At 43.0% G+C, this 14,016-nt stretch overlaps 2 protein-coding genes across 5 annotated transcripts; both read left to right on the forward strand.

Moving 5' to 3' along the window:
• The first annotated feature begins 12 nt into the window (after positions 1–12).
• Positions 13–3,702, forward strand: tfpt (TCF3 (E2A) fusion partner). The gene is made up of 7 exons (XM_085801410.1): positions 13–193; positions 761–862; positions 1,364–1,486; positions 1,772–1,842; positions 1,926–1,995; positions 2,590–2,748; positions 2,945–3,702. Exons 2-7 carry the CDS (start codon positions 761–763, stop codon positions 3,017–3,019), a joined length of 600 nt encoding a protein of 199 aa, XP_085657536.1. The 5' UTR covers positions 13–193; the 3' UTR covers positions 3,020–3,702.
• Positions 3,703–4,124: 422 nt separating this feature from the next.
• cnot3a (CCR4-NOT transcription complex, subunit 3a) lies at positions 4,125–13,580 on the forward strand. Of its 4 annotated transcripts, none has more exons than XM_085801411.1 (18): positions 4,125–4,297; positions 4,944–5,014; positions 5,188–5,255; positions 5,352–5,426; positions 5,541–5,630; positions 5,747–5,875; positions 6,141–6,236; positions 6,351–6,570; positions 6,663–6,796; positions 7,661–7,717; positions 8,006–8,936; positions 9,053–9,158; positions 9,274–9,415; positions 10,141–10,249; positions 10,787–10,985; positions 12,305–12,437; positions 12,536–12,661; positions 12,769–13,580. In XM_085801411.1, exons 2-18 carry the CDS (start codon positions 4,990–4,992, stop codon positions 12,865–12,867), a joined length of 2,739 nt encoding a protein of 912 aa, XP_085657537.1. In that variant the 5' UTR covers positions 4,125–4,297; positions 4,944–4,989; the 3' UTR covers positions 12,868–13,580. The 4 variants fall into 4 exon arrangements, with proteins under 4 accessions (XP_085657537.1, XP_085657538.1, XP_085657539.1 ...); XM_085801412.1 differs by having other exon boundaries at positions 10,141–10,240; XM_085801413.1 differs by lacking the exon at positions 7,661–7,717.
• The last annotated feature ends 436 nt before the right edge of the window (positions 13,581–14,016 follow it).

Consider the following 14,016-nt stretch of genomic DNA (forward strand, 5'->3'; position numbering starts at 1 on the left):
ACTTCTGCGACCGTCGCATATAAACATTAGCTCATCGAGTGGAGTGTGAAAGGAAAGGTGCACTCGTTTGCTTTACGTTTGAATTTAACCAAATGTGATGTTAAAACACGGTCATAGCTGAGCTGGCCGTGTACACCACACACTCAACACACCGTAGAGGAGTTTTAAAACCGCAGGACAAAGATTTAGAAATGTAAGTATCGAAAAAAACCTTGATGGCTTGTTATCCAGTTTTATAATGTGTCACTGATGATAGCAGAACCTTATTGAACCATTATTTTTAGTTCACGTCTAATTTACTCAAACGTCATTTATGTTGATGATGACGAAAGCGATGATGACTTCGATTTTCCAAGATCCTGCGTTTTTGTAACAACGCAGTAAGTTCAACGATACGTTATGTGTCTGCTGCACTTTAGTTTAGTAGACTAGACAGACTGGTTGTTATCGTGTCTGTATATACAACATCTGTTGCATGTCTGCCCGCCCTGGGTGAGGGATCCCTCCTCTGTTGCTCACCCTGAGGTTTCTCCAATTGTTCCCCCCCTGTTAAGAGTTTTCTTGCGAGTTTTTCCTCAGTCGATGTGAGGGTCTAAGTGCAGAGGATGTTGTATTGATGCTGTGTGAGGCCCTTTGAGACACACTGTTTGTAAAAATGGCCTTGCCTTGCCTAGACTTACATGTTGCCTGTGTCTACATTGCTTTGTGGACATGTTTTACAGCAACAAACACAGATGATCTTTACTTTCTTCCTGTCCAGATGATGGAGGATTTCTCTGGTTTGGCTCTGCCTCCTCTGTTTGGAGGACACATCCTGGAGGCAGAGCTGGAGCCAGGTGGTGTGGAGCTGGGACCTGGAGAGGTAATGTTAATGTCAGAAACACATAGCCAGAGCTCTCTGTGCCATTAAACTCACAGGAATCTATGTCGCCTTTTTTTTCTGTAGTCACTAATTATATTATTACCAGTTTTAACAAAAACATCTGACCTTCATCAGTGATATTGTTTATTTAACTTAGTTTGAAAAGTACTGTCTTTGAAGAAAGTAGCTACAATCTCATCCTTGACCCAGCATCTCGGTTAAATATCCCTTACATAATGATCTATGAATGAAAACTGAGAATCTTATTTTGTACTTGTGTGACAGACATGTTATTCTGTTGAGAAGGTCTTGGTCCAGATTTCAGGGTGGAAATGTCTATGTATGTAGCTTAGTGGTTGGATAAAGGATCTGCTGCTTGTGATAGATTTACCCAATGAAGCTTCCTTTTGGTGACAGCTTTTCTATTTGAGACGTCATAGTGAAACACTGACACAGAGAGCCGACCACAGCACAAAACCACACAAATTTGTTTTTGTGCAGGTGGAGCTGGGCCCAGGAGGCAGTGAGCTGCTGGAGAGCACAGTGCAAGAGGAGGAAGAGAGAAGAGCTCTCGATAAGAGGAAATATCTGGCTCTGAGTAGGAGGTGTAAAGAAATTGAACAGGTGTGTGAGAGTGTGCGTGTGGGTGCTTGTGTGTGTTAGCCTGCATGTATGTGCATATGCAGTATGTAGGTTGTTTTGCACACACTTCCTGAATATGTGTCTTGTGAAATTTCAATATGGGTTATAATGGGTTTGGAAACATTTAATGCCTGACTTCTTTTCATCATTTCTTAATACACATGAGCTCATTCTGTGACCATGTAATTATTTTAATAAAGACCATGTTTCTGATTATATATGTATATACAGTAAGTGCATTTTAATCAGTTTTTGTGAAATTGTCAGGTGAATCAGAAGATGCTGGGCCGCCTTCACCAAGTACAAAGAATTACACGACGCTTGAAGAAAGAGAGAAGGTATAAAACCAAACTACAACAACTAGAATTCTCAGTACATTCACACTTGATGACTCATCTGATTGTTCTGTTGATCCTTACAGGTTTCTCATGAAGACTTTAGATGCTCACGGGGACGATTACAGAAATGCTCAGCTTACTATACTGCTGGAGGTGAGACATAAAATAACAACAGACAAGAATGACCTGTTGAAAATCAGATGTGACTCATCACCTTAGACATCACGCCACATTTACATGTCCATATGTCATTTGCTCCACCACATTTATATCTGCATGCATTAGCTTGAAAATAATTTGAATACAATCAATCAATATGCTAATATTCAGTTGGCACATTAACAATAGATTTGCTAGGTTAGACCATAAAGTTGGAGTAAAATATTGTTTTTTACCTCCTCTCATGAAATGATTGTGAGAATGTAATTTATTCTTGACAGATAAAGTGTATATCTTCTCAAAACTGTATTGATCATTATCTTCCAAACATATCACTGTGGTAATTAAATCACAATTAACCTTTATTATAGGAATAAAAAGAGGAATGTGTCGGAAAACAAAATTATTCCAACTTCATGGGCAACAGTGTAGTTACAGTGACAATACAGTGACAATAAATCTTTTTCTTTTTTTTTTTACCACAGCAATCAACCATTGTGAGCAAACGTCTTTAATTGACAAGCCATAATAAATAAATATGATGAGTTCACAATATAGCTCAGTTTTTACCTGTATTTTATTTTTCAGGAGGAGCCTGGAGCTCATTTAGATGCTGCCTCTGGAGTGGAGGATGAGCGTCTCAATGGCCTTTCTGGGTCCACATCGTCTGCAACGTTGCATCATGCCACTGGACCCAAGAAGAGGAGACATCGAATTCCTAGACAAGAAAAGGATAAAGATCCACAGGTAGTGAAGAGCTCTAGTGGACTGCTGTTGTTATCATTTTATGCCTATGAACGATTTGACTGAACGTGTAGCTGTGTGTGTGTGCATGAATGGGTGGTTTAATAGGTTTCATTAATGTGAACATTTGGGCATCAGTCAGTATAGAACAATTGATTTTGTGGTAACTGAGTTTCTGCTTCTTCTTTTTTTAACCTAGACTGAACCAGACATGTCAGTGCTGGCAGACACACAATTTGGAGAAATGCCCAGTCCAACCTCCCTGTCTCACTGATCATTGCGCTGCCCTGGATGTGATGACAACTAAGGAGCACCCAGTGTCTTTGATTGTTCAGTAGATGCTGTCGGCTGCCTCTGTTCAGCCAGGTTTTGCACTGTTTATACTGTAGTTCTACTTGAGTATTGTCATATTCATTTGTTATACATTCATTTTGTACACACTATTTCTGTGCTCATGTTTTGTAATGAGATTTAATGCCATCACATAATTATGATCAATGACAAGTTGTGCACATTGTTGTGGGTAATGCAGGCACAATTAAAGTAGGGCAGAAAACTTTATGGCTTCCATAATACAGTGCTGGAAATGATGATGATTTCAAGGTTCATGGTTTTACCTCAGTAAACAGTCAGTATCATTATGTAAGTATTACAAACTGTTATTTGGCTGTATGAAGATTTTTTTTTCTATCCTTAGGGTTAATGTTTTTTTTTTTAATTGTAAAAGTATTAGAAGTGATGGTGTGTGGCTTATTATTATGTTTGCTGATCTGGACCAGAACCTGAAAAAGATTTTACCATTTGAATCACATCTGTTCACATCTTAATTAGTTTAAATTTTTAATGACTGATGGCAAAACACAGTTGATCATGTGATTTATTTTTATTTTTACAATGTTTCTAAACAGTAGTTAAAATAGAAATAAAAAAGCAGTGTCTGTAAATACAATTTCTTGAATGTGCAAAAAAACAAAACAAAAGATATCAAAGTTTAATTTTGCTTATGGTATTCTATTTTTTTTTTTTTTTTTGCAGCTTTTAACCTCATCTTACTGTTTTCTTCATTTGGTGGAGTTAGAACAGCTGTCATGGGAATCACTTCTTTCTTGTCAGTCTTGTCACCATGATTGATCAAATAAGTCTTAGTCTTAGTAAATATCTAGCAATATCCACACTGTGCGGTTAGGAGTATATAAATGTTATTGACCGCGTGGGTTGCTGCTGAACATCTGGATGGTAAATGTGTGGCTCCAGAGCAGATGCAGGTTTGGTTCTGTCAATCAAACTGCATCACACCGCTGAGCCAATGGCTGCTCTCCATTCCAGCGGATGCGTCTCGGTGACGAGCGTGAGTTCCGTCCAATCAGATCTCGAGGATTGGATTTAGGGCGGGCTCCAAACGCGGAGGTGGGATTTTAGCTACCGTCCATCTTCAACTATATTACAGTGATCGAGCTTGTCGAAAAGAAAACACAATTTGGAAGTAAAGAAGACTTTCTGGAATTAGTTCTGGCTGTATTTGAAAAAAGACAAACGAAAGTCCATACCCTAGGTAAATGTCGTAATCAAGTATAAATCTAGATGCTCGGGTTGACCCAGTTTCCCTTTTTTCCTAAAATTGGCTAGCTAAGCTGCTAGCTAGCATTTTATACATTAGCTAGCCAGACAGTTAGCCACATTAGCTAGCAGGTTAACGATTTGAACGGATTCAGATATATTGTGACTTTCACAACGTTAAACCACCATATATAAGCTCTACCGGGTCCCAGAGCTGTGATGCATGAATATGAAGTCCAACCATCAACACGCTCCGCGCTACATGTTTTCATACAGGCTGGTGAGAAACCGAGCGAGGTGCATGAGCTAAGCAACTGGCTCGTATTAATGTTAGCTCAGTAGCGTTAGCGACTGGCTAGGTGGCTAATTTTAGCTGACAACCATGTCAGTTGTATCGGTAACATTAGCAATATCTGCTGCGGCCACGGGAAATGCAACGATAGACAAGCGGCCACATGGAGTTTGTTGTTGGAAAATGTCTTACAACCCCGTTACTATCTGTGCAGCTAACGGAAACCGGCCAGCTAGCTGGAGTTAACGTCAGTCCCCCTGTCTAGATGCCGATGTACTGATGGCTCTGTTGCAGAGATGTGTACACTGTGTGAATTATCTTTGATACACGCATTGTCTTCTTCACCCAGCTGACTCTGTGACAGACGGAATGTGGACATTGTCGTAGTCAGAGCCATGGCTGACAAGAGAAAACTTCAAGGTAAGACTGTTGGTGAAGCTGTCAGTAATGCTGCTCCGGATCCATCTCTCTGGCATCTTGCACACAGACTCAGACCGACTTTATCTACAAGTTTGTTCATTCCTCCTACAAGTTTACACGTTTGGCACAGATCTGTATACAGTGATGTTGGATCACATCTCCTATCTCCACAGGTGAGATCGACAGATGTTTGAAAAAAGTAGCTGAAGGTGTAGAACAGTTTGAAGATATCTGGCAAAAGGTAAAGTGTGTCCACTTCTTGCACGTGTTTGATGAGCTATTTCAAAAACTGCTGCCAGATTAACTATATTATTTCACTTCAATGCAAACATTTTAGCTCCACAATGCAGCAAATGCAAATCAGAAGGAAAAATATGAGGCTGACCTCAAGAAAGAGATTAAAAAGCTACAGGTAAGACAAGTCAGCAAACGCACATTTTTATGCATCTGCACTCTTGATCAGTAGGGTGTGTTTTAAGAAATAGGAAATGTGTTTTAATGTTCTCACTGTCTGTGCTCTTCCCAGCGATTGAGAGATCAGATAAAAACATGGGTGGCCTCGAACGAGATCAAAGACAAACGGCAGCTAGTCGAGAACCGCAAACTTATAGAGACGGTGTGGCTCCTTGTCTCCTTCTATTTCTATAGAATTATTTTTTGGTTTTAGGCAAAATATAACTTTGCACGAACACAAGCAACTAAACAAGGCTTATGTGATTTTTCCTGTCTTAGCAAATGGAGCGGTTCAAGGTGGTGGAACGTGAAACAAAAACAAAAGCCTACTCTAAAGAAGGTTTGGGGCTCGCTCAGAAGGTGGATCCAGCTCAGAGGGAAAAGGAGGAAACGGGGCAGTGGCTAACGGTAATACACCATCCATCCTCACCTCACCTTGTTATACATTTGGTTGCCTGAAGATACGTTGTGCCAAAAGCAAAGAAAAAGCACCCACATCTAGATTTTGAAAACAAAACAAATACTGTTAGTGAAGGAATTAGTCAAATAAACAATGAAGAATTTGTCAGTGGGGATTGACTGAATAAAGCAGTTTGATTAAGATTCTGTTATATGATTACATTTTGAAAAATCCATTAACATCCTGTTTTTCTGGTCTTTTCCTCACCTGCAGAATACGATAGACACTCTAAATATGCAGGTGGATCAGTTTGAAAGTGAGGTGGAATCGCTCTCAGTTCAGACACGAAAGAAGAAGGGCGACAAAGAGGTAAGTCCTCCCATAACTTTTTTTTTTCCTGCCCATATCCAATGTATTGCAGTGTTGTAAAAGCTCTACTAACATGCTAATCATAAACCTCATATCTATCTTTCTGTCTTGAAGAAGCAAGACAGAATTGAAGAGCTCAAGCGATTGATTGAGAGGCATCGATTCCACATCCGAATGTTGGAGACCATTTTACGAATGCTGGACAACGACTCTGTGCCAGTGGATGCAATCCAGAAGATCAAGGATGATGTTGAATACTACATCGACTCGTCCCAAGACCCGGACTTCGAGGAGAACGAGTTCCTGTATGATGACTTAGACCTGGAAGACATCCGTGAGTAGAGCACCGCGGTGCGTTAGGACGGTGTTATGATATGATGACAGTGTTTCACACTTTCTTTTTCATGTCTCATGTTTTACTCGTAGCTGCAGCGTTAGTTGCGACCTCTCCATCAGGTCAAGGAAATGTGGAAGATGAGATGTATCTCCACTCCAGCAGCACTCCCACCTCCACCACCTCCTCCTCACCCATCCCTCCATCCCCGGCCACATGCACTGCTGTAAGTTCTCGTCTTTGTACCATTAAAGCTTGCGGGTGAGGATGTTAAAGGGATGCTGGGTAGAAAACATACATTTCTGATACAATTTTGCACATATTCCCTCTCTTAAATGGATATTTCAACATTTTGGCAAATTTGCCTATTGCCATAATCACTAGTATAGTCTTAGGTTCATTAACTTTAATTGTCGGAGCAAGGTGTTTTTAGATCGACGGGGCAGAGACGTGAGCTTTGCACAGAGCGCGTGGTATTTCCGCCTTTCCCTCACCAAACTCATCAAATACACAATCCAACTCCAAAACACTCTCGTGGACAAGTTGTGACCTGCACATTCGCCACGCTATGAAATAATAATTTAACATTACAAGACAGAGTTGTTCTCGAGGCAAATGCGTAGCTGGAACAACATTCCCGCAGAGTGACTTAAAAAGCGCAAGTAGTTCCAAGTATTTGCTTTATGTGTCATAATGTTACATAATTATACGTTATTATTTCATAGCGTGTCGAATGTGCAGGTCACAACAACAGTGTTTTGGAGTTGTTGGATTGTGTATTTAGTTTGATGAGGGACATGTGGAAATACCATGCGCCTGCGTCTCTGCTCCACTGATCTCAAAACAGCTTGCACCGACAATTAAAGGTAACGAACCTACTCCTAAAACTATAGGGATTATGGTAATAATTATGTTTATGTTTATGTTTATTAAAGACTCCCATTAGCTGCTGGAATTATGGCGAATTTGCCAAAAATGTTGCAATGTCCCTTTAAGTTTGCATTAAGTTAACCCTTCTATATGCCCCATTGTGTTGCTGAATCAATGTTTCATGAGGTGGAATGTCACATCAAGGTATCTCCTCCTATAGGAGAACTCAGAGGACGATAAGAAAAGGGGACGGTCGACAGACAGTGAAGTTAGTCAGGTGAGAGGTTCTCATCTGTGCCGTGTCAGTAGACAAAACAGTTTAGTGCAGCGCTCTTCACCCTTGGTCCTGACGAGTCACGGTGGCTGAAGGGTTTTGGCCTCTCAGACACTGAAGCGGAACACGTTTTCTCTGTGGGACCACGGTTGGAGACTTCTGATCTAGTTTGTATCATCTCCTGCATATTTGTCCCTCCATAGTTATAGCATACTCTGTACAGTTGTAGTTGATGTTTTTTTGCACGGTCTTGTCTGACATGGCCTCTTCCTGGTGCTCTGTCATTTTCAGTCACCTGTGAAGAATGGCACCCCATCCTTGCTTTCTTCCTTCTCTTCCTCCACCACCTCGGGGTCCTCCTCGTCTTCTTCCCTCGGGTCCATGGCAAGCGTCGTCCCTGTCCCCACGAGCAGCAGTCTAATAGGAAGCTTCAGCAGCGCGGTGCAGCAACATCAGCATCAACCTGCGCAACCACAGCAGCAACAACCTCAGCCGCCAATCCAACCGCAGCAACAACAGCAACAGCAACAGCAGCCAACTCAGACAAAACCCTCTGTCCCCTCAAACAGCACCCCCAGCCCACCCAGCAACCCCTTACTCCCAGCCTCCACCGCCCCCTCTCTACTCACACCCAGCACGCCCAGTTCATCAGCTCCCAACTCTCAGTCTCAGCCCACATCCGGGCCCAGCCCAGCATCCAGTTTGGGACTCGGGCTAGGGCTGGGGTTGAGCAAAGTTGGCCTGACGGGGACCAGTAGTGCCAACCAGATGTCTGGTTTAGGGCTCGTCGGCCACCCCTCACCTCTAAACACAATGGCGGGGCTCCTATCGGGCTCCACGCCGGCCCCTTACGCTCAGGCAGCAGCATCGGGAGGCTTGGGTCTGAGCAGCACCACCCAGTCCGCCATTTCAGTGGAGAGCAGCACTTCCATCCCCACCTCTGGCTCCAGTGGAGTCACCACCAACGGGGCGGGGACCGGGCTCGGCCTACTCGGCTCCAGCCCGGCCCACACCTCCCTCAGCGGGAGCATCCTGGGTCTGGTCCCCGGGCAGAGCGTTGCCCCCGGCGCCTCGCAGGTGCCCCCGAGTTCTGTCAGCACTACCTCCGGCGTAGTCGGCATGATGGGAGGAAACGGAGGGAACGTCGGTGTGGTCGGAGGAGTAGGGGTGAACGCTGCTCCTGCCAGACCACCCAGCGGACTGAAGCAAAATGGAAGCACAAGTACGTTAAATTTTAATGCTCAGCCTTATTTGGATACTTTCTGTTAAAGTCAACATCGTCCTCTCTTTGTGTAGTGGCTTTTCTAATATTTCCCTGTCACCTGCCCCCCCCCCCAGGTTACAGTGCTGTCGTAGCAGAGAGCTCCACAGAATCAGCTCTAAGCACACCGAGCCAGTCACAGAGCAGCCAACCCTCATCTCTCAGTTCCTCAACCAGTCAGCCGTAAGTTATTTAACATCTGCTCCTGAAACCTGATGTTTCTTCTTGTTCTTCTTTTTTTTATTATTTTTTTTAAACACTATTGAACTAACCGTTGTTCCCACTGTACCTGGTGCAGGATGGACAACGGTCCCAGTTTAATCAGCTCCATCACGCTGCCTCCCAGCTCTCCGTCCCCCTCATTCTCAGACAGCACACCTGGAGGAGGGAGTCTTCTCAACGGGCCCCACTCCTACACGCAGGCCTCCGAGGGCCTCAAGGTGAGCCACTGACACCGAGCCTTAGTCATAGACCTTTGTCAGAGGCTTTAATTGTCTAATTGCGAAGGCCAGAATTTGCTGTGAAAACCAGCGAGGTTACAGTCGGGTGCGGCTCTTAAACCTACTGCACTGGGAGTCAGACGAAACACAAAGATTATGTGTGGTATATAAAAGCTTTGTCAACTTAATTATCTTGGAGTATCTGCCCTCATACTACTGAGAGGAACACCTTGAAGTACAGTAGCAGATCATTAAGATGGCACACATAGTTTTTCACTTAGTTTTGTTTGGTACGTCACAGGAGAATGTTAATATCCTTAGATCCCAGGGTGCACACAAACCTGGGCCACATTTATATCAAACAAAGAAGACACCATGTACCTAGTGGCACATTATGACAGAAATTGTGTCATGTCATTTTTAAAAACATAAAGAATTAATAATTTCTTAACTGCAAACAGCAGGAAACAGACAGCATAGGACTGTGTAAAATCTAAAGCTCAGGCAGTCTGCAGGCCGACAGTAACTGTGATGGAAAATGCTTAGTCTCGGATGCATTCACAAGTTTGCTTCAGTTATAGAGCAGCTATGTCTTCAGTGCAGGTTTTTGGTGATAACCAGGGTTGCGTGAAGACTTCTCTGACTCTTTTGATTGATTTCTCTGCACTGATATTCCCTTCCAACTTAAATTTGACCTAATCTAAATGTTGTTTTCCTCCTCACAGGCTCCCGAGCCTCTCAGTTCTCTGAAGGCGATGGCTGAGAGAGCAGCGCTGGGGTCGGGCCTGGATGGAGAGATTCCCAACCTGCACCTGACAGACAGAGGTCGGAACGGTCAGGCATTGTTTCTACGTTGATTTACTGAGGTTTAATCAGCTTTTACTTTCACACAGTGAACCTTCTGTCACTGTGTGCTGTGCACTTACCAGTTACTGAGAAGGAAGTGCATTTACTCCTACTCCTGTTTACTACTATTAACCAGTTGGCCAACTCGCAGACGCTGATTTCAAGTTTCTTCAGCTGGTTATTGCCAGATTTCAAATACAGTTGGTTCCATTTCTGTGTTGCATCATTATTCTTATTAATTTTCTGTGTGTAGGGAGTGCCCTGTCAGCGATTGTGAGCATATTTAAGTCATAGTCTTCACCTTTGGTTCAACATTTGTGTTATTTATTTTACTTTTTATTGACTAAATTATTGATCAGTTTCTTTTGAACAAACAAATATTTACAAGTGAAAAATGACTGAAAAAATAAGTCGTAGCGCAATAGATTTACTTAATCAAGAAGAAATGGAAAATGAGTATGACGTGGTGCTGTGGTCTTTGTTGCCGTAACTGACACTATTCGTCACTCTGTACTCGTCCTGCAGACATCTTCTCTGGTTCATCTGCGGCGCCTGGCACACCTGCCGCCCCTCAGCCGTCCGTGTCGGAAGTCAGCATCCCCCCATCGCTCGGGGTCTGTCCACTGGGGCCCACCCCTCTACCCAAAGACCAGCTCTACCAGCAGGCCATGCAGGAGTCTGCATGGACACACATGCCACACCCTTCCGACTCTGAGAGGATCAGGTAAAATTCTTACACATCAGACAGACATGGTTTTACCACTGAGGACAAATAAAGATGCGACTTTAATTGGCTTGAAATCATGACAACGAAAAGTCTCTTATATAGTCTGCATATCCGTTTAAAGAACAGGTCTGATTTCACCTATTGCCATCAAAGCACATTAAAAGACAAAAATCAGCTGTTAATAAATCATATTACTATTGTATTAAGTATTGGCACCGTTTCCAAAAGCCTGATCCAACTTACTCCACATCAGTAGTTGCGTTTCCATCCACCTTTTTTTATTCGCATTTTCAAAAACTGCGAATAAATACTTGAATGGAAACGCCAGAAATTCGAAAAAAGGCAGTAAATGCGCATAAAAGTTTTTACGCTTTGGGGGGGTGGATTTGTCAGCGTATCGATTAAATGAAAATGCGACTTTTTGTTATGGAAACAGATTATGCGAATTGAGCCCGAGTTTGTGGGTGAAGTGCTGCTGGACTTCACCCAGCGACGTTCAAACAAATGGAGAACGACGCCCCGGTCTCCCAGCTCTCGTCTCTGCACCGCAACACAAACGCACTCCGTAACCCATAATCTTTTGTTTATGACGGTTAAGACTACACAAACACACGCCGTAACATCGTTATGTAACGTTATCCACCGCTCCATTTATTGATTTTTCGCCGGCTTTGTTGTCAACAGATGCACATGGGCGAGAGGAGCGTAACCAAAACAGCGGAAAAGCGAGCGGTCTTGCACAGTTCCCGACTGTCTTTCTGTGTAAATATCTCATGTTACAACATGAAAACCTGCGGCTTATATTCAAGTGCGGCCTACATGTACTGTATTTTCTTTTAAAATTTAGCTGGTGCGGCTTATACAGGTGCGTCTATAGTCCGGAAAGTACGTAAATAATGTTGAGTGTCAGCTGTCAGCTGAGTGTCAACTGTTGGATACATTCACGCTCTCCTATGATGTAATCTCACGGCGCACTCCTCCTAATCGCAAAACACTAATGAATGGAAACGGTCATAAATTCGCATTTGCTTTTTGCGCAAAATCCGCTCTTAAATTCGATACATTTGAATGGAAACCCAGCTAGTGACATGCTTTGAAATGAACACACACAATGCCATGGCAACATATTTATAGTCGGTCCCACACACAACATCCTGTTGCTGTATTTACTTACTAGCACATCAGATCTGTGGCTGAAAATAGTCTCCGACAAATGCATAGCCTCACACCTGTTAGAGTATCGGTTGCTAAAAACATGCCGTGACCTATTGTATGTTGTTGTGGATGTGTAACTGTCCCTGCTCCTGTTCCTAAAGGCAATACCTGATGAGGAACCCATGCCCCACTTTGCCATTCCACCATCAGATACCACCGCACCACTCTGACTCCATAGAGTTTTACCAGAGACTGTCCACAGAAACGCTCTTTTTCATCTTCTACTACCTGGAGGTAAACATGCACCCACTCTATATTTACTCTTTTCGTCTCTGTGAAGTATTAAAGTGTTGCTTGAAAGTTTAATGGCTTCTCTGACCTCCTTCTCTCAGGGCACCAAGGCTCAGTATCTGTCTGCCAAGGCTCTGAAGAAACAGTCATGGAGGTTTCACACCAAGTACATGATGTGGTTCCAGAGGCACGAGGAGCCCAAGACTATCACTGACGAGTTTGAACAGGTACGCCCTCACCGCTGTTCATTTCCATACAACCTTAAGCCAGTCTGTTTGTTGTATGGCGGTTTGGATTGTTAATGATTGTTCTGTCCGCTCTGCTGTTCCTCCAGGGCACTTACATTTACTTTGACTATGAGAAGTGGGGCCAGAGGAAGAAGGAGGGGTTCACCTTTGAGTATAGGTACCTTGAAGACCGAGACCTGCAGTGACAGAGGGAGGGACACGAAAGGACAGAGAGAGACAAAACGTGCTGCTGTTGACATTCCGAGACTGAACTCCAAACTGTGGATAGAGATTGTGATGTGTAGTAGAAACCCTCTCCTGCAATGGAGACTGGTGTCTGTATAGGCTGCATCTCCACGTGAAGCCCTTGCTCCTCGTGTAGCGCTTTGCTTTTGAGTAAAAACGCCCCATGGGCCTGATCAGATGCGTGGCGCTGCACGAGCTGGGAGGGTTCTCACTAGAGATCTGCGTTTGTGCCTGTCTGTGTGCACACTCAGTATGTGGCATTAGGAAAGCCTACCCCATGCATGTTTCTCATGTTTTTTTCTTTTTCCTTTTCAACAAGATTCTCTGTACCACCAATTTCCCAACATGAGCCTGGAAGCCTTTGACTTGACACAAAACAAACCCTGGATTTGATTGTTAAGTAAACTGCCCATCTTGTATTTACTGTAAATTGGTGGTTTAAAATGGGGACGTACAGTGGACATTTAGTCATGGTGTGTAGGAACGGCTTCTTTTAAGACCCTACGATGCCTGTTGAATATGGTCACTATTAGAGATAGTGAGCGGTTATCAATAGTTTTATTGATATTGTCTTGGTCGATTTAAAACGCTGATTGAGAGTGACCACAGGGCCTCTCCCTGTGACAGGGAAAGAGTCCTTATTGGACATGGATTAAATTGCTATGCAATTGAACTGGTCTCTGACTCCCTCTCTTTACAAATAAAATGTTTTTAAGTTAACCTGTCAAAGAAAATGCATTATTATGGCACATTCATGTTTGTGACAAATTAAATAAATCTGTAAAATAAATCTTTAAAATAGGGTTTGAGACATTTAATCTACTTGATGTTTGATTCTTACACCATTGAGGAATTGTCATCATTCTCAATGCAAAACGCCACGCTGAGCGTAGTGAATGTACCTGTACCCAAATCACCTCTTAATTACACCTTAGATAATAAATCTGAGTTTGGTTTGAGTCAACTTCCCACCTTTAGTTAAGGTTTTATTCTATTCTGTTGATGTTACTTCTTCCTAAAACCCACTGTGTTCGATTTACCACCAGATATTTTAAGTGAAAACCCCTATACAGTGAATGTGCACTGACAAACTTGTTTACATGTAGAGT

This window comes from Trachurus japonicus, chromosome 16 (assembly GCF_045865225.1).
Source record: "Trachurus japonicus isolate A0001 chromosome 16, Traja_1.0".
In the NCBI taxonomy this organism is placed as follows: Eukaryota; Metazoa; Chordata; class Actinopteri; order Carangiformes; family Carangidae; genus Trachurus; species Trachurus japonicus.